Raw genomic sequence first — 20,863 nt, 5'->3', positions numbered from 1 at the left:
GTGGCGCCGTGTGCTCGGGTCGCTAACATGAGTACGGTATCGGTACGTATTATTATAATGGTTACCATGCAAACCTTAATAACATCATACCGTATTCCTCATGCTTGGGATTCTCTCTCTCTCTCTCTCTCTCTCTCTTTCTAAGATACAAACAAATCGACTGTGGAAGCAGTCCAAAATCCTGCTCCCCAAGCCTAGTAAAGGCCTCTGTTATCGAGTGGAAAGAAATACGAGATGTGTTGTAAGCCAAATCTCCTGGCTGTAGACCAGAGGAAAAGGCTATGGGGTCCAGCAATGTGTTCAACTTTTACAATACGAACATCAAGCATGATCATTATTATTATTTTTCCACCACCACCACCACAACAGCTACTACTACTAGCATCACAAAAACTACTACTACCACCAGTCATATAATTAACTCAGCTTTTGGGGAGACCTCTCATACTGAAGAGGTTAACGAAAGCCATACCGGTATTTAACCCCTCCAGTTTGAAAAATTTTAGACGCTGAATAAAATGGTCAGGAAATGTAGCAACAAAGTGTATTTGATACCCTATGGCTGAAGGGGGAACGTTTTTCTTTTCTTTTTCTTTCTTTTTATTGCTTTGTTTATGTTTTATTGATAAGTACCTGAATCTAAGTACCGGTATCCTGACATCACTTTATACAATGAACACAAAGATTTATACTGGTGTTGTCTGCCAAGCCTTGCCATTCAGTCAATATCTATAAGAATACAGACACACCGGTACCGTATAAAACGTCTCGACCGATACAGTACTATTTTTAAGTGGAAATGCCTAGAGTGACATTCATGTTTCATTCACTGTTAATGTCTCGTATCTATTACACCACTAAAATATTACATGTATTTATTATGAAAGCAGAGTAAAGTCAGTAGCAGCTTAGAGTGCACTTTCCTTATCAGTTACTACGTCGAAATAAACGAGTCAAACGCAATTATAACCCGTGCTGACGTGCGGTTCAGGACCAGCAGCCGTGCTTCACTACATATGGCGGCTCGATGCTTATCTTTTTTTAGAAGGGAATGTTGAGTTAGCTTTATAATTTTCAGCCTGCAATTTGGCTACTTTCGTCATGCATTATAAACACACTTTTATCAACACACCCTATGCATAGATCAACAAATAAATCACAGAATCACAGTTCTTTAGGTATATTTTTTCTGGGTATACGGTGTATTTTTTCTATCCTCAACGGAAATACGTTTCACCTAAGGAACTGCGCTACCTGAGTTAATTTTAGGATGAAACAAAACACATCAACAGATTGGACAAGTTTGAGAAGGTCACAACCAGACAGTTCAGTTAAGAAATAAGTGTGGGTAAAACATGGAGCATACCATCTCTTTGGGTGTGGGAGGTTGGGCCAGAGGGCACAGTAGAAGGGGACGTGGCTGGTGGTTGTGGCGGCGTAGCACAGTGGCCAGCAGTTGTCCCGATCAAGGCACACCAGGTGGGGGGAGGTGGCTGGGGTGCGGGGCCAAGTGCGGGTGTGGCAGTCGGGGGAATGCTGGGCAGAGGGGTGGTGGTGATGGTACTCAGGGTGATGTGGGGAAGGTTGTGGGGAGGTGTGGTAGCGGGCATGTGTTGGGGAGTGGGGTGCGCTATGGAACTGATAACTACGGCGTCCAGGGGTTGGGGAGTGAGGGGCGCTGCGATGGTACACTTGTGCTGGCTGGGCTGGCAGGTCAAGAGTGTTGTGGGTAGGGGTGACGGGTGTGACAAGGAATCGGGTGTAGGAGCGAGGGATGGTATTGTAGGTGTGGGGGTGAGAAGGCATGCACAGGTGGTCCTTAGCTGGGGAAGTTACTACAGGTGTTGTGGGGGTGATGACATGTTCCGTGGTGGGGGTACGCATCAAGTGGGATACATGAGAGGTATTGGTTCTGGCACAGCTACGAGGCAGGGTGTGGTAGTGATGTGCAGGGAGTTCCACGGTGATCTTGGCAGGGGTTGAAACTGGGGCATCTACTAATGTGTCTGTACTTCCGATAGCAGGAGGATTCATGGGCTGAGGAAGGGTGTGGCTGGGGTTGACAGGCACGGGAAGGTTAGAGTTGGCAGGGACGGTGTGGGAAGGATTGGCTGGCAGGGTTTGGTAGGAACTGGGAAGGAGGATCTGAGGGGGATTGGCGTGAAGACAGTGGGATGGGATGGCGGGAAGAGTGAGGGAGGGGGTGGAGGGAAGAGTGAGGGAGGGGGTGGAGGGAAGAGTGAGGGAGGGGGTGGAAGCCAGAGTGAGGGGTATGTTAGGAGGGAGATCAGCAGTGTTCTTAATGGGGATTTTTGCTGGTGTAGGTTTGGGCGATTCCTGGGCAGCGGTTGCAGAAGATTGAACAGAACGAGGAAGGGCGTGATAGGGGTTGGCAGGGAGGGCAGTGGAGGGGTTGGCAGGGAGGGTTTGGGAGGGACTGTGAGGCAGGGTGCTGAAGTGACTGAGAGGGAGGATCAGGGAAGGGTTGGCAGGGAGGGTCTGAGAGGGGCTGAGAGGCAAGGTATGGGAGGGGTTGGCAGGGACGGCAATGGTAAGGTTGGCAGGAAGGGTCTGGGAAGGGCTATGAGGAAGGGTCTGGGAAGGGCTGTGAGGAAGGGTCTGGGAAGGGCTGTGAGGAAGGGTCTGGGAAGGGCTGTGAGGAAGAGTCTGCGAGGGGTTTTGAGGGAGGGTGGTGGAGGGATTAAGGGACGGGGTGGTGGACGGATTAAGAGAGAGAATCTGGGATAGATTTTGAGCAAGGGTCTGAGAGGAACTGACAGGCACAACTAAGGGATTACTGGAAGGGGATTTAGGGGCTGCTGCTGAAGATGCGTCCATAGTTGCGTTTGTGGGGAGATTTGGAGAGCAAGTGCGGCTGATGGTGAAGCTGAGAAGGTTGCGTGGGAATGGCACAGTTCCCCCTCGCTGAGTTTATGACCCTAATGCTAGATATCAGGGTATAAGGAGGGACGACGTCGGTGGGTATGAGGGTATAAGGAGGATCTAGGTCGGTGAGTATGAAGTTATGGTAGGGTATGATGTGGGTGGGTCTAGGTATGTGGGTATGGCATTAGGAGGGGTCTAGCTTATTTATGAAGGACTGTGAGGTTATGGGGATTACGGCAGCGAGTAGGCCTATAGGAGAAATCTGGAGTGGGTATAACGGCCTACGGCAATAAGCAAGAGGAAGGGTCAAGCCTAGGTAGCTATAAAGAGCCGTGAAGGTACGAGGGCCAAGGATGTGGGACTATGGGTGTAAGAAAGGTTTAGGACTGCCTATGAAGAGGGTTAAGGCAACTGGTAGTATGTGTGATATGAGTGACTTAGGGTATAAGGGCTACAGGAAACGGTATATGGTTCAGTAAAGCTTGGGTAAGGGGCAACCCATGCATTTAATGGTGCCAGGAAGGTTGGTAGTGCCCACGCTTGTCAAGGTGAGGTCAGCAGAGTTGTAAGGCTTCCAGCGATGATACAGCCACGGGATACGACACAAATCACAAAACATCACATGGTCCACAGTAAGTTGTTCGAAAGCACCATTATATAAGATGTAATACTGTTACTATCCACTCAATCCATCAGTCAACTATTCCGTCCAAATAGTGCACCACAGACTATTAATACATCACTTTTTTTTTTTATATGTTAAGCTATGTTTTTTTCTTTGTGTGAAATCTGTCCTGTGTAAAAAAAAAATACATAAATAAAATAAATGTGGTTAATACAATCATTGCAAAGTGAAAAAAATAAAAAAACACTTTTCTTCTTTCGACTGGGCTATTCCATACAACTATAGGATAAACGAGAAAATATCGATATGCTAATGAACCATCCACCTTTTTTTTTTTTCTATAAATTTCGATTTTGGCTACAGAATCGACAGCCCTTTTCTTACGACCGGGCAATTCCCCTTCGCTTAACAAATGGGGCGCACACCTTCACATTTCAATGCTTTGGCGCTAACACCCACTCTTGATACATACTATGGTTATCGCTATTAGGAGTGTTTTTATGACACGACCTTGGACTGAAGCGTAGGAGCCTACCCCAGGAGGAGAGGCAAGAAGACTCATTCTACCAGTAATAAGTTTTACGGTACCGTACAACAAAGCTACGAAATACACACACCCGTTTCATGCGTGAATTACTGTCTTTGGTTCTACAAAATACGTATCTAATATGGCAATGTGTTATCTGGGTAAGAGTGGAGGTTGCTCACAAGGCCACCACATTAGTCATTATACCTATCAGCATTATATCTAGCATATAAAATTTTCTCATATTTTATATATCGGTATTTCCTTCGAATAAAATTTTCTCATATTTTTATATACCGTACCGGTATTTCCTTCGAATGTTGACAAACTTTCAACATGTACAATATCAAAAGGACGCAAATTCTGAAACTACTATATATACGTCTTTAACACTAACTTGGCCCAGATTCCCCCTTACCCCTTATTTGCAGCTTATTTCAAGCAGCTCAGTGGCAGGATAAGACGAGGCTCCATGTCATTTCCACAGCACTACTTCGTGACTAGCATCATATAGGCTAGCTACTAGGGTTAACTTCTTGTTACAACTCAATATTCAAGACGGATTGATGGCAAATTTAGAAGTTTATGGTAAAATGGGTGTAACTTCACTTCACACACACCTTTCCCTTCAAGACTCCATGGCCAGCTAAACGCCTGTCAGTGAATGATTTGGAAGATGAGCTAATCCCTCGGAGACAAGAGCCCAATATTATTTTGAATTAAGTCGTCTGGCGGATGCAAAAATAAAAAAATTGTGTAAGATTTAGGTCGCCATCAGGGAATTAGTGGAGATTGTTTTAACCCTTACACGAGGGTAACTCACTTCAAATTAAAAATAAGAATAAAAAATAAACAAAGGAAAAGAAGGAAAAAATCGTCTTGCAGTGGCATGGATAAAGAATAAACCCCTTGATTCCAATGACCCATTTCGTGGTTTATTCTTGCTGCTCTTAGACGATTATATCCAACTTAGGAGACATTAAAACAGGAGAGGATAATGGCGCCTTCCATAACACCATCACTACAAAATGTCTCTCTTAAACTCAATGAAATCGTCTGACAGCGGCAAAAATAAATATAAAAAACGTCATCGGGCTGAAGGGGTTATGATTTACGTGGGGCTGACTAAAAAAATAATACCGGTAATAATAAAAATAAAAAATCCTACAAACTACTGCTATTATTCCGGCCCGGTCCAAGAATGCGCTATATATATAATCAAAATACTATGACATTTTAATCAAACACGCCTGGCTGTTCTTTTCTCTTTCTTCTTTGACTATTCCAAACAACCGTACACAGGAATTTCCTCACATTATGCTACGTGCTCAAACTCTCTACGTACTACTCCGTCCCGAGACTGTGCCAGAAACTATCAAAACACATTGCGTTTTTTTTTTTTAACTTTTTTTCCTCGACTAATCCCAACTACCAGTACTGCATCGTACACCAAAAATTATGACACATAAACAAGTACGTTACGCACTCAAATTATGTGCGCTAATCAGGCCAAGATTTTTTTTAACACAAGCATTTTTTTTTTTCTTTGACCTTCCCAGACCACTATACATGAGGCACTATACACTTTGCACTCAAATACCTAACTACCTGCGTAGGTCTCTCTCTCAAGTGACCCGGAGAGCTGTGCCAGAAAGTATCATGTTCTTTTTTTTTTTCTTTCCTTTCGTGCACACTACTGTACTTTTCCTTCTTACACAATCACCAAAATTTTACCCCGACTATCCGTGTAGGCTGCTATTCCCTGTGGTGGTCTGGGCTACACTGGTTTGATTCTTTAGCAGGGAGGGGGTTGGTGCATTGTGAGGGTGCCCACTGACCCCTTCCCCCTCCACACACACACACACACACACACACACACACACACACACACACACACACACACACACACACACAGAGCCAAGGAGGATATGGCTTATTAAAGAGGCCTGCAACATCCCTCCCTCTCTCCCCTCACACTACCCTCGTCCCCCCCTCCCCCCACACTACCCTCATCCTTCCCTCCCCCCAACACACTACCCTCATATCCTTCCTATCTCTCTCTCTCTCTCCCTCACACATCTCATACTTCCCTCCTTCCTCTTTCTCATACTCCCTCCCACCCTCCACTGTCACCCTCATATCCTTTTTCTCTCTTCCTCACGTCCCAGTCTCTCTCTCCTCCCTCTTCCTCTGTCCCTCATCTCCTCTCCTTCCGCTCGCCCTCACTCCCTCACACTACTCAAAGCCCTCCCTCCTTTAATTCCCACTTCCCCCGCTCCTTCCTCCACACTACCCTCATCGTCCCCTCCCTCCCTACTCTCTCCCACTCCCCGTGTATTCACTAAACCTCCCTCCTCTCCTCTCCTCCACTATTTACTCAACTCTGATCCACTATCTACTCTCTCAATTCCTCTTCCTATCCACTGTGCATCCCTATTCCTTCCTTTTTCGACCCATATCATCATTTCTCTACTATTCCCATTCATTCTCCACCTATTAAAGTAACCTTCTACCATTCATCGTTTATCTCTCCCAAATCCTTTCAATTCCATCCATTCTCAACCAATCAAATAAATTCTTTTAGCCCAAGGACGCCTTTTCTGATTCAATCCAGCTGCCACCTTTCATACTCTCCCACTTTTCCTTCCGATCCCTATAGGCCTATGCCCATCACTAACTCTCTTTCCAACCTATTCTTCCTTCCCCTCCCTATCCACCATCACCCTCTACTCTTCCCCTTTCCCTTCCATCATCCCTAGTTGCTTCCCTCCCAAACATTTCCCCTCCTACCTCCATCAATCACTTTCAATCCCTCCTCAATTTGTCCCTTATCTTCTTAACCTTCCCACTTCTGACACCATTCAACCCATCACTTTCAAACACTTCCACCCCAGACGCCTTCTCTCCTTATTCCTCCCCTTCCACTTCCACCACCTCTTCCCCTTAATCCATCCCTTTAGGCCTACTACCTTTGCTCCCAAATTCTCTCCACCACTTCTGTTCATTCCCTTCCAAATACCGAAACTTCCTCACCACCTCTTATCAGGCTACTTCCTCTTTCCCTTAATCCATCCCTTCAGGCCGACTACCTTTCCTCCCAAATTCTCTCCACCACTTCCTGTTCATTCCCTTCCAAATACCTTCCTCCTCCCCCAACTCTCCCTATCATTCCTTTCCAAACGCTCTGCCCTTCCACCTCACGACAGGCTCCCCCACACGCCTCCCCTATCAACAGACCACGACACAGGCGCTTTACAACCTGATGGACGGCACATTATGACCGCCTTCCTTCATGAGCACCTTTTGTCCTTGAGGCAGATCACGGACAAAGGGTTTTTAATTCTCGTTGACTGAGGAGGATTCTTACACCTCTTCCTTACCGATTTAGCCTTTTTTTTTTATTTTTTAACTACGCTAACATTCACCTGTCCTACATTTATTTATATTAACCCCTTCAACCCGATGACTTATCTATATATTTTATTCCTGCTACCACCAGACACGTATATTTTACCTTGGACAGACGTCTAGTAAGGTAGTGAAGGGTTTATTGAAGGATACACCTTAAGTCTACCAATTCAGTCTCTCTAAAGCTGAATAAAATCGTCTGGTGGTAGTAGCAACGATAAATAACGAAGCGCGACATCAGAGTGAAGTGGTTTGCGTGAATACCACACACGAGGATACGTATTACACGGGCATGGCATGTGCAGAAACATACTGTAAAGGGAGTGGTGACAAACGGCCGCCAAAGCCTACAAGAACACGAGGCCAGAACAACACTTACAACCTGACACACCACCACGAAGGTACGGGCAACCGGGGGCGTTCCTTGTGACAGGATGCGTTAGGAGGAACACACTGAGGTGGTTTGGCCATGTGGAGAGGATGGAGGGTGAGAGACTGACGAGGAGAGTGTATGTGAGTGAGGTGGAGGCCGAGGATGAGATGAAGGGATGGAGTGGAGAGGTATATGAGAGAGGGAGGTGTGACTTGGAAGCAGGACAGTCAAATGGCGGGGGACAGGGCGACGTGGAGGCGATTTGTTTGTGGTCACCCCGTACGGGATTAAGGCGTCTGGCGATAGATAGACAGATAGACTTTTACTTTTCGCATTTTCCCTAAGCAGCTTACGGTACTGATAGGTGTTTCCCTCTGTCAGCAGAGTAGGTCATCTTTATCACATGCTTTTTTTAATGTATTAACCATTTACAACGCTGGGTGGTAACCATATAACCAAACCATACGTGCTCCCTACGTGTCAAGTGGGTTGGTGGAGGGTTAGTGCCCCTCCCTGTAAAACAAATAACTCAGAGTCAAATGGCCACCCCGTACGGGATTATGGCGTCTGGCAATAGATAGATTATGATACATTTTTTCGATTACTGCAAGTCCAAAGTAAATCGCAGGTACCAACAGAGAAACTGCCCATCAAAATTCTTTACTACACTTTAAAGCCGCAGACTGTCAATTTCCCCGGCATGAGAGAACCAATTACGTATAAAAAAAAAATAAAAAAAAATAAAAAAAAAAAAAGTAATATTTGGGAATACATCCTTGATTTCTTGAGTGACAATGACGACTGCCTGCACAGTCTATCGATTGTTCCAACCCATCTGAATAGCGGGAGAATAGGATGGATTATGACTTTCACGTTAACTTAATACAACTGAGCATCCTAATTTGCGCTCAGCCTTGGATGTGAATAACAGGAACAAGCTCGTGAATTTACGTTGTATATAAGTTCCGTACGAAATTCACCTTACTCACAACTAACACTGCAGCTTCCAAACACTTGAAAACCAAATCACTGTAAATATGAAATTAAAACACACAGCTTAAGAGATACATCTATGATAGTTACTACTACCGAGACTACTTTTATTGTCAAAACTAAGTGAGATCTTATACAAATATGGCGATATGAATTGACGTCAACAGCAAAACATAAAAGTCCCACAACCAAAAGTAATCATCCATCACTCTTTTCACTATACAAGAACAGTCCCGTAGCCTTCGTTTAGCGAACACGTCTGGTGACCCAAAAAAAAAAAAAAAAAAAAAAAAAAAAAAAAAAAAAGTCAAGAAACTGGCTCAAGTCCAGGTTGCCTCTTACTTTTTTTTCACTGTCGCTCAATTTATCAATGCTTAGTCACATAATCACTTTACTTATTTAATCAATATTTCGTCATCTTATCACTTGTTTATACACATAATCACCGTCTGTCTCGATGAGCTGTTTTAGACTCTCTCTCTCTCTCTCTCTCTCTCTCTCTCTCTCTCTCTCTCTCTCAATTTACTGTTAATGATTTCCCAGTTCCGTCAATTTACAGCATCAAATGTACGATATGTCCACAAAAAAAAAAAAAAAAAAAAAAAGTTATATTCTGATCACATCCCTGACATGGCAAAGTCAACCTGCTGCCTGTACTTGAGAGAGAGAGAGAGAGAGAGAGAGAGAGAGAGAGAGAGAGAGAGAGACCCTTGGCTTCTGAGGAGGGCAATTAAGAAGGAATGCACAACAATTAGTCAACAAAGACAATATAGGATGCAAAGCGCGTTAACAGACGATCACGCCACACTGGGATCCATAACGTCATCAGAACAACTCACTGTGGAGAGGAAAGTGTTCATGATGCGCCACAACAAACAAGACAGCCTACAAGCGGAACAAGGCACCTGCTTGACTAATAGAACACCCCAGTATAAGTGACGACCCCCAAGAGGTGATTGGAGGCTTTTTGATCACGTGATGCCACCAGGGGAAGCAGGTTGGTCATCTACCCTTAAACAAATTGAACTAGGGTACGGTATGTCTAGTCTCGGATCCCTGTGCATCGACTGGGTTAATATGGGATCTGATACTACAAAACAAGACGAAACACCAGAACCAGAGACAACAAACAGATTGAAATGGGAAGAAAAACATGTAGAAGGAGTGGCGAGACTGCAGCTTACCTAAAGTGAACCTGCTACCAGAGAGCACATCTCACCTCAAATTAGCTTATCGAAACCAGAGCCAGCAACCTCACTCACTTGTCAAATTGAGCTTCTGCACACACTCACCTTCTTAAATCCCATCCCTATCCCTTCACCCTCTTACCTATTCCTCCCCCTGCCCACAACTTCCTCCCCATCCTTTCATCTTACCATCTCCCACATCCCATCCCTACCCTCAAGCCCTCACCCTCTTCCCTATCCCTTTCCTTGCCCCCTAATCTCCTTACAATCCCTTCCCCCTATCATCTTCCCCATTCTATCCCTCCCTTCACCCTCCTCCCTATCCTTTTCCTTCCCTTATCCTTTTCCCCATTCCTTCTCTTCTCTCACTTCATCCTCTAAATCATCCCCTGTCATTACCATTTCCCCCATCCCTTCTTTCCTCTTATCCTCTTCCATCTCCCTTTACTCCCCTAATCCTTTCCTCTGCCCACCATCTTCTCCATCTCTTCCTTTTCTTCCCCATCACTCATTCTCCTAGCCATCCATTTCTCTTTACCCTCTCACCTTTCTCTTCCCCTTTCTCGCCTTCTCCCTTCCTCTTCCCTATCCCTTCTCCTCTCTCATCTTTTTCCACTCACCCTCTCCCTATATACGGTATATTGCCAGAAGGAAACAGCACCAAAGTATAACCAAAAGGACAGCACCAAGATATAATTTTATAACCAACAGGTACCATAAAACTAAACTAACACCAAAACCGGTAGGTACTGGTACAACTAACAGGATACAAACACCAGGTTATCTTAATTCTGGTGCATTCACCCTCTTCACCCCTATTACCTGGTGATATAATTTTCAGTTTATTCTTGTTACTTTCACATGGCTTTGTTCAAGCTGAAAATGGGAGTAAGGGCAGCTATATCTGATGCTTCCACCTTGAAAAGTCTCTCTAAAACTGAATACCGTATACGACATAGAAGGCACTGTAGCAGAAATGACAAGAATGACATAGGCTACCTGGCCTGAACTGGTCAACCCCTTCAACTACTACGAGTACTTCCCTTCAATTAATAGTACTACTACTACCATACTACTACTACTATAACCCACAGATGTCCTTTTTACCAGACTATTTTCTTCAGCTTTTGGGCAACATTCTGAGCTATAAATGTTCACCTTTATTTACCAATTCACTACAAGAGGTCTCCCAAAGCTGAATCAAATCATCTGGAGGTAGCATGAACAATCAATAAAGCCTCATCAAAGTTAACAGATTAAGAAGGATCCTGCAAACCAGAGCAACAATGTCGGAGTTTATCACCTGTGCCATTCCTCACCACCTGGCTTTCTCAGCTCTCTTCACTCATTAAATAACTATCGTACAGTACACTCTTTTTGCTTTATCTTGGCCTAAAACTCTCATCCCTCCATCCTGCACCCTCACTTATAACACAGGTTGGCAGCAGAGTATGATAATAATCAAGAAGTGGTATGGAAAGGATGTTGGGCCACAGCATTATCTTATTCTGCCATTAAGCTACCATACGCAAACTAAACTGCACAGGACTGAAAATCTGAGGCAAGCCAAGGTGAAAAAGCAAGTACCAGTACTAAACGGTACATTATTACGTTACCTATCTGTTTGCCAATCAACCGTGAAAACTTTCAACTCTGTGGCCTTTTTCTCCATTATGTTCTTGTTATTTGCAGACAATTTTCTTCAATCTAGGAGAGACTTTTCTAAGTGAAAGGGGTGGGTATGGTCCTCTTTAACCTAACCATTACTTGAGAACTTTTTATGCATAATAAAATCATTCAACAACAGCAAGAATAAGTTGTCATCAGATTAACAGTTACCTGGTAACCTAATCCCAAAGCAGGTGACCTTGACCAAATTCCCACCATGTCAACCTGTCCTCTCATCATCTCACACCACTCTCATTCACAGATCTCTCCATCTCAGTCTCCCTCTCCCCCTCTCTCCCTCCAACTTACTCATACATTCTACTAGCCAATATCTCACTCTTCAATCACTCCATGTGATATATGCAACTGGTTATTACACAAACCCAAATACAGCACGGTAAGCAATATTCTGAACAAGTCATGTACCGTACTGTACGTATCATTTTATTCAGATTACAGTATTAACGTGTGAAGTGGCAGTAAAAGAAAAACAACAAATGTCTCACATATGGACATGAAGGGTGAGAAATGGATCAAGCAAAGAATGTACAGTATACACACTGCACTATATAGCTGTCATTATGTACAGTACCACTATCACAGATAAAAGAGATAAGCCCATTACTGACCCTGTGTTGGCAATGATAGACTATAGTAGCTATCATGCATGCAGTTTTATGACAAAATGGCCCCATACCTCTCTGTTTAATAATCTTTATCTTCCTTCTTTAGCACAGTATTAACCAATTAGCCACTAGATCTGTCACCACCAATTTAATGCATTTCAGTCATGGTATAATTACCCACAATCAATAATAAATTACTTCTCCAATATGTATAATATGGGACCCAAAATGATGAGTGAAGTTATGGTGTGCTGGCTACAATACTGCAATAAACCATTAAGCAATTCAGCTACAGAACTATGTGACGGCCAATTAATCTTCAGTATGTTCATAAAAATGTTAAAGTATACAAGCAACACAGTAATATGTCTCCTGTATAAACATAAAAGTTATCACTGTCAGATCTACAGTATGTCACATAAAACTAACATCTCAGTACCAGTGCTCTATCTATCTATCATGAGTGTTAATCAAAGAAAAAGTATCAGTACTGTACTACAGATCATTGTCTTCTGAGGTTACTGAAAAGCAAGTTTCCTTGAGTGACACTCCAGTTTTTCAACTTTTTATGATTAACTCAGCTTTGTGCCCACTTTTAATATGATTTTAGGAAGGTATATGCACTGAAAAGGGAGCTGCCTCTGAGATTACTATGATATGTCAGATGAAGAATGGACATAGATGACATGAGAGTACAGTACAGATCTAAGGCACAAAACTGGTACCATACTGTATACCTGGTACACTTCTGAGAAAAGAATCTAAAATACTTAGGCCTATGAGAACAGACAACTAAGGCCATTACAGAATCATAAATACAGTACCAGTATATATATATACTGTATGAGTACTGATTCATAGGCAACTACAAAGCACATATAGCAGGTAGTGCATGATTCTCACAAAGTTACTGAAGACAAAGGAAAAAGTTGTACTGCATATGAACAAAGAGAAAAGGCTGGCTTGCAAAGGCTTTGTCTTATGTGACAGGGCAGTCTGCGCACACCTCATATAAGCTGGCACCTCAATGCAGAAACAAAACATGTTGCCTCAACAAGATAAAATGATGGAATGGTAAGATGAGTTTGAGTTATGAAGCAGCCCAGAGATAAAAGAGGGAAGTGTGGGTTATGAGATAACGAGGTGGGAAGAAACGAATAGCAGTAAGGAACAGTCAGGAGAAAGAATCAGAAGTTTTGGAGGCAGCTGCATAGCCTACTGTAATGATCAAATGAAAAGAACAAAAAACCGCTTTGGAAGAAAGTGAACATGGTTAAAGATGCACTGAAATGGCAAAGAAGAGAAAATTGTGGGCTTAAAACTTTCAAAATGGGATGAAATGTCACATAAAGTCTTCCACATGTTGGAATAATACTGACTTTAAAAATTCAAGAAATGGAAAAGTTATTACTAGGCCTAAACTCCTTTACTGAATTAGCTACCATACCATATATCTTTATAATGAAGTAGCTACAGTACTGAACAGTGCCATATGTCCATTAAGGTGTAGCTACTGTAGCCATTTTCTACAGTACCTACATAATATATCATCTGCCCAACAGAGAACTGCTAAAGTATTCATGGTACTGTATATTTTTTTGATACAAGTGCTATTCAATGGAATGAATATATAATATCTCAACCAATTAAGACGCTGTTACCGTACCATACAAAAAAGTCCCTAATCTACTGCATACAATGTCACTCTTGATTATAACCTGCTACAATTTTTCCACATATAGGCCTAGGTATTGCACACAATACCGTACTGTGCAATATTTATTACTGTATGGTGCAATACAACACAGTACCGTACCCCACTGTACTCCATCCATCTATCCATCATCCAATCCTGTGTTGACCCATGAGAAGCATAGGAGCCCGGAGCTAGACAAGTTGGTCCTGACATTTATGATGAGAGTGACCAGCCTCAACTCATCCCTGGGAGGCATTACATGAGAAATACGTCCCAACCTCCCTGTGGATATAAACCTGAAAAGGTTCAATCCGATTGGAGCACCTTAATTATCCACTAAACCACCAGGTGCCATAATTTGGTTACCGTATATGGTTACCACCCAACATACTGTATGATATGGTTTCCTGAGTTACAGGAAACCATTGGGCTTGTCACTCAGAGTAGAGACCAGCACTACATTGAGTGAGTGGATGTTGGGCAACCCCACCTACCACCAACCCCAGTACTACTGTTTTATATTTCTAGACAGGACCTCAGTTGAGAGTACCACCATAGCTATGTGACAGTTAAAACTTACTATTACAGTACTGCTATACAATAACTATACTGTACCGTACAGTACTGGTAGCTATGTGATCTGAGATCTGCTTTAAATGTTATGTCAGAACCAGAGAGAAACCAAGATATGGAACATCAATACTATCATCAATCTCCTTTCTTTGTACTGGGAATGGATAATAATTGGTCAGAGGATAAACTGAAAGAATACGAAAATGTAGCCATGAAGATAAAATTTTACAAAAGAATTGGATAAACAAGAGGAACATTTTTTGCTAAATCTTGGAAAGTCATAAACACTGACAAGTTGTTGTTTTCAATATGGTCCTAAACCTGGAAAACAAGTTTTCAGATGGAAAAGCCGCCAGTTTCTCTTCCTACAACTGACTAATATATATATATATATCTATCTATCTATCTATATACCTAGGCTGCTTCCCCCAAGGAAAGGGAGGTAGCCGAGACAGGACGACACACTCTCCATTTACTCATCCATTTAAACACATTCATTCACATCTTAGCCCCAAAGGGGAGAACGGACAGATCCTCACCGCACCACACCGCACAAGGGTCAACTGCGCAATGCAATCAGTGACATCCGCAGCAAGGCCCGACAGCAGAACTGGTTTACCCCTGCCACATCATAACATACCCATCCCCTTACCCGCACCTGACCTGACTAGCTGATCATATATATATATATATATATATATATATATATATATATATCTGTTTAGGCAAATACTCTGTATGATATGTCTGTACCAGCCTTGTAAGCAAAAATCAAGTGAAAAGCTTATTTGCCGACCTTTCTGATCACAGTACAGTACCATATCTGTGCTGTGTCTGTCTAACAGTATCAGTACATGGATTTGCAAGGAGAATTTGGTCATGTTCTATTATTTAATGGAATACAAGTTTGCAAGCAAAACGCAGCACTGTGGCAGAGATTGGCTCAGTCAAGGAATTCATGGAAAAGGTTGGAGGAGGCCTTTGTTAAGCAGTAGACTTGCAATGGCTGATGATCACTGATATACTGTACAGCCTATATATATATATATATATATATATATATATATATATATGTATGGGCATATACTGTACAGTATATAGCCTATATGGAGCCTCTGTGGTACAATGGTAAAGTGTGCATATTCATACATGGGAGAACCAGGGTTCATGCCCTGCCAGGGTAAGAAACTTTGGGAGTGTTCTCCCAGCCACGTAATGTTTTGGCAGACTTAAGGGGTGCTGTGGTTGAACCAGTGTCGCATATTAGAGTGTATGCTTGCACCCAGTCAGCTTGCGCAGGCCGATTACACTTGGTTCACATGCTACACACACATCCAAAGCCACTCCAACATTACAATCACACTTACAAGCACTTCTCACCCTACATACAATCTCTATCAGACAGCCTACCGGTATGCCACTTAGCTGAGATACATAGGCTGTATCATCCCCACTTCGGACGGGACAGGCCAGTCTTGCAGTGAACACTCAACGGCTGATGATGATATATAGACACCGGAAGCTATATATTTGTATGCATTTTCAATCAATTACTTGTCTCTTTTCATGTCTGTCTCCCTTCAACAGGAATTCAATACCGGTATATATACAGTGGTTGATATCTACAGAACATCTGATGGACGAATGAAAACCACAGACAACAGCAAAATAATTACATATGAACAACCATACTATTGTTAAATTTAGGCTAGTTGCATTGCAGTAATTATGAACATTACAGAAACCAAACAAATTAAGATGTAACCTAACCAAGAAAGCCATAAGCTTTGCTCTTTACCTTGACAACTAGCTATGTCATTCAAACTTCTTTTTTTCACACCAGAAGATAGGGTGAGGTACAGTAGTTTTCAGGAAGCAAAGGAGAAAAAAAATGGCTTCCATGGTATGGTGACATGCTGTTAGTTTCTGTTGGTGTAATATTAAAAAAAAAGTGTGCAATTAAAAATATTCAGCCAACAACTTTCAATGTACTGGTAAAGTTTTACTGTAAATATTTCATTATAGTACCATACAGTACACATTTTATACGGAGGTAAGAAATCCAAACTGCAACCCTTCTATATACCCATACTCAAAGGATGCTGTAATACCTAACCAAATCACTATCCTCAAGTTAATATACCGGTAGTATTTTTCACTCTAGAATTGTTCTACTCACAACCTGTAGGCTATGATAATCAAGGAATGAAATATTATCTTATATGATACATTATGCCACAGATTGGGAAATACTGATCTGTTGGATGAAATGAGGAAAACACATCAGTGAAGTTAATGTGAGTCCTACCTCTCTGATTCATCCTGGCCAGTAGCAGCAGGAGGCGTGGCATTGGAGGCATCATCACTAGGCTGGGCGTGAGGAATGCCCTCAAGGTTGGTAGGTGGCTGCTGTGGCTGAGACTGGGGGGTCTGTTGATCAGGGGCAGGAGTGGCCTGTACCACCGTGACTGAAGCAGTCATACTGTGATGACCCGGGGGTTGGGGTTGGGCTGGAGCTGTGCTAGGATGCGTTGCCGCTGCTACACCTGATGGCTTGACAGGTGCTGAAGTGGGTGCACCCACCTGCCCTGTTACCATCTGCTGTGTCACTGGCAGCTGCCCTGCTGCACCAACCTGCCCTATCTGCTGCTGTGGCTGTTGTTGCTGTGAGCCAGTCATAGGTTTAGATGGTAATGACTGTGTAATCTGCTGAGATGCTGGGCTGGGCTGCACCACAGACTGCTGAGGGATGGGCTGCTGCTGCACATGGGCTGGCTGAGGCTGGCCTAATACTCCAGCTGGCTGAGATGTCACCGAGTGGCCAACTACAGACTGAGCAATACCTTGGGTGCTCATGGTATTAATCACACCTGACTGCAATGACTGGCCACCTAGCCCTCCTTGGCTCAATGGTATCTGCTGCTGCTGTTGCTGCTGGATGTTTTGCGATGTGAGAGAAGGTTGTGATTGTCCAGGCTGGTGCTGAGAAAGTGTTGAGGGAGGTACCATGCCAGGGACAGGGGCAGAGGTGGCACTCACACCCTGAGGCACTGATGTCTGCACAGCCTGTGGGACTTGGGCTTGTTGTATGGGGGGCTGAAGTGGAGGCTGAGCCTGAGGGGGTGTCTGAGCTTGGCTGGATGTAGCCTGGGAAGAAGTGAAGCCCTGGGACATAGGTGTTTGCATCTGGGCAGGATGAGGTGCCGTCTGGGCCGGATAAGAGAGAGTTGGTTGGGCAGGCTGCTGGCTAGACATGTGGGGTGCCGGCTGAAGCCCCACATTGCCCTGACCTGGCTGGGAGGCTGGCATCATTGGTGTTGATGCCTGGGTGGTGTTTGGCACCTGGTACTGTGGTGGTACAGAGATAGTGTGGGGCTGACCTGGTGGTGGCTGCTGCTGCTGCGGAACTGACAGCTGTACCACCGTCCTGGGCTGCTCTCCAATATCTCCCTCCTTCCCTGTAGTGCTACTCACCACCACTGCAGCTGTATCATCCTTCTTGACAGTTGATGATGCAGTTACAGCTGGTGAATCCATGAAATCTAAGCAGATCCAACGTCCACGTTTAAAAGGTTCATTTGAATCAATCTTGACTATCTTGAACCTATTTTGCCAATGGTTGACATCGTCGGACTCTCCATCAGCCTTGGCCAATGCAATACCACCTTCAGTAACATTGACAGTGACACCCTGAGGCAGCATGGCCGTCATGACTCCACCCGACCCTGTCTGCTGCACCAGGGCTGTGATGCCATACTGGGAACTGGTGGGGATAACTGGTGCTGGACCAAACACTTCATCAGATTTTGGATATTCCTCAGATAAACTGGGTGTCTCTTGATCAGTAACCTTGGACGTGGTGTCCATGGTATCAGATATATCCTCAGTGTCATCAGCACTGTCCTCACCCCCGTCATTACTTAGCCGGGATGTAATGCTGGTAATCTGGAAGGAGGAGTTTTTCTTGGGCTTTTGGTAGGCCTGGCCCACCCCTGCCACCCCCGCCTGGAGGTGCAGACTGGTCCGGTCACAGTCCAGCCTCATGGTCTCACTGGTGGTCTTGTTGATCACATTACTACTGCTCAGAGATTTCTCAACGGACTGGGCACAATGATCACTCATATTGGATGCCATATTGAATTTTTATAAGAATCACAGACCTAGTCCAATTTGCCCCGCTGGCTAGACGGAATTATTTCAGTGACAATTTATCTCACAGGCAACACTTGAGCACTCGATGGATCCATGTCATACTAACACCTCAGGGCCATGGCGGCAACACAGGCAGTCTTCCGGGCTCTCACAGGCCTTCCATCACTTCCTAAATACATTTCCCCCTAGAATCTCGTCCTTACTTCACAAATAAGTGAACGTATAGACAGACAATTTCCTTGATTTGTTTACCTATGAACTTTTATAGATGGCGCACACAGGGTCGGCGACTCCACTACGAGCGGGTTCATGGCGGGCGTTAGGGAATGTTTGGAGGATTATAAGCGTCTGGATCCTATGTCTAGTGAGCTCACTCGTCCTTCCTCACCCGCCCGATATTGGCCTCGCCACCTTTTATGTCCTCTATACCGATAAAAATTCGTAGTCAGGGCCAGCGAATCTGGCAATAACACCAATAGGGATAACGTCTTCACCCACCTTATAAATAAACCATAATTAACCTTAACCTTCTGTACAGCCAATTAAATTTATATTACATTGCTCAAGGTATATTTACTAAGATAAGGCAACTGCTACTAACTTTCGATCAATTGCCTTTGTATTTTTTTGTTCTAAGTTAGGATGTATGAAGGAAGCTACAGATCCAATAGAAAATATAATACACCACAAGTTTAGAAAGACATTACCTAGCTATAGAAATTCATGCCTCACTGAATCTATCGAGGAATTTATACATATTGCTTTTTCATAAATAGGCCTACTTCCTGTGAACACTCCAGCACAGTTGAAAATTTAAGCCTTTAAATAAAGTACATATGAAGTCAGATATCCTTTTTATTAGGTTTCATGGCATAAAAATTACATAGGAAATACAGTTTTCCATTCTTCGCGAATTAAACCCTTCAGACTTCAGATTATTCCTCGATTCACACGAAATTGATCAAATATACCCAAATGAAGCCAAAAGAGGAACTGTGATATAATAGCCTAAACATAATTTGGCTGAAAAAATTTACTTAGGTAATTTTATAAATAGGATGTTTTTAAATTTCATGCCAGAACAATTAAGTTTTAGAATGACCGGGTCCTGACTCTTCGCATCACACGTGCTCGTCAACAAAACATGGCTGAGACGAATGGTAAGGGTCTCATTCTATTTAACTTGAATCTTTGTTTTTCCAACTTGCCCAAGTCTTGAAGGACTAGCGGTTAAAATGCCAGTTTGTTGGTTATATGTGACTATGGTATCACGTCAAGGATTGTTTGTAAAAAAGGTAAAATTTTATTGAATCGAACAACGTGCAGCTTTGAAATTTGGGCGGATTTTTAGGTTTAGTTTGTCATACAATAATTGTTTTATGTATTGAAACATTATTTCAGTACGTATAGTAGTAGTCAGTCTGTACTTGTGCAAAGAGAATTATGTAGTATTTTAGATCGACAACAGTTTATTAATTCCCGGCATTAAGCATCGCAGTGGGCAAGAATTTTGAAAGTGGATTAGTGGAGTATTGCAGAATATCTTGAATAGGGCTGCAAGATTGATTGTACCAAGGTGTTTCTCCTCGTGATAGAATTACTCCGGTGTTGATTGAGCTTCACTGGCAGCCTATCAAGGCTAGAATTAAATTTAAAGTGTGTGTTTTGACTCATCAAGCACTCCATACTGGTTGCCCATCATATTTGAGAGACCTGTTGCATGTGGTTCAACCATCTGAAGATGGCATCAACACTCGTCAAGCTAGTGCTGGACTGACACTGTTGGAGCCTAGAGTTTCATCCAATATTGGCTTTCGTGCCTTCAAGTTTGCTGCCCCAAGACTTTATAACAGTCTTCCACTTGATATAAGGCTGATCGAGGGCACAAAGAGTTTTAAAAACAAGTTAAAGACATTCTTGTTCTCAGAATGTTACGACCTGGAGGATTCAACAATCAGGGAAGGATACGCACTGTGATTTTTGTATTGGGTTTGATCTAAATCATACGTGATGGTCCTGCAGAGCGCCTTTGGCGGAGTGGGACCAGATAAATAACGACAAGAACTTCAACTTCAACTAAGTAGGGAGGATAACTACAATATGCCAATTGGCCCATGCTAGCTGCTGCAGTGGAATGCTTATCTTAGAGA

At 43.3% G+C, this 20,863-nt stretch overlaps 2 protein-coding genes across 2 annotated transcripts in view; one reads left to right on the top strand and one right to left on the bottom strand.

The window, feature by feature from the left end:
- The window catches only part of bun (TSC22 domain family member bunched), a 337,263-nt gene extending 318,360 nt beyond the window's left edge, over window positions 1-18,903 (bottom strand). The window contains exon 1 of the mRNA XM_080274887.1: window positions 16,870-18,903. Within this exon, the coding sequence (XP_080131013.1) occupies window positions 16,870-18,695 (1,826 nt within the window). The 5' untranslated portion in view covers window positions 18,696-18,903. The remainder of the gene's footprint in view (window positions 1-16,869) is intronic.
- A 948-nt stretch (window positions 18,904-19,851) lies between these two features.
- The window catches only part of Nop60B (dyskerin pseudouridine synthase 1 Nop60B), a 32,654-nt gene continuing 31,642 nt past the window's right edge, over window positions 19,852-20,863 (top strand). Inside the window, exon 1 of the mRNA XM_080274886.1 lies at window positions 19,852-19,873. Coding sequence (XP_080131012.1) covers window positions 19,858-19,873 — 16 coding nt within the window. The 5' untranslated portion in view covers window positions 19,852-19,857. The remainder of the gene's footprint in view (window positions 19,874-20,863) is intronic.

This window comes from Coenobita brevimanus, chromosome 60 (assembly GCF_032717465.1).
Source record: "Coenobita brevimanus isolate Jiangsu-jjx chromosome 60, ASM3271746v2, whole genome shotgun sequence".
Classification (NCBI taxonomy): Eukaryota; Metazoa; Arthropoda; class Malacostraca; order Decapoda; family Coenobitidae; genus Coenobita; species Coenobita brevimanus.
The sequence above is the reverse complement of the archived record's forward strand: the minus strand, read 5'-3'. Positions and strand labels throughout refer to the sequence as shown.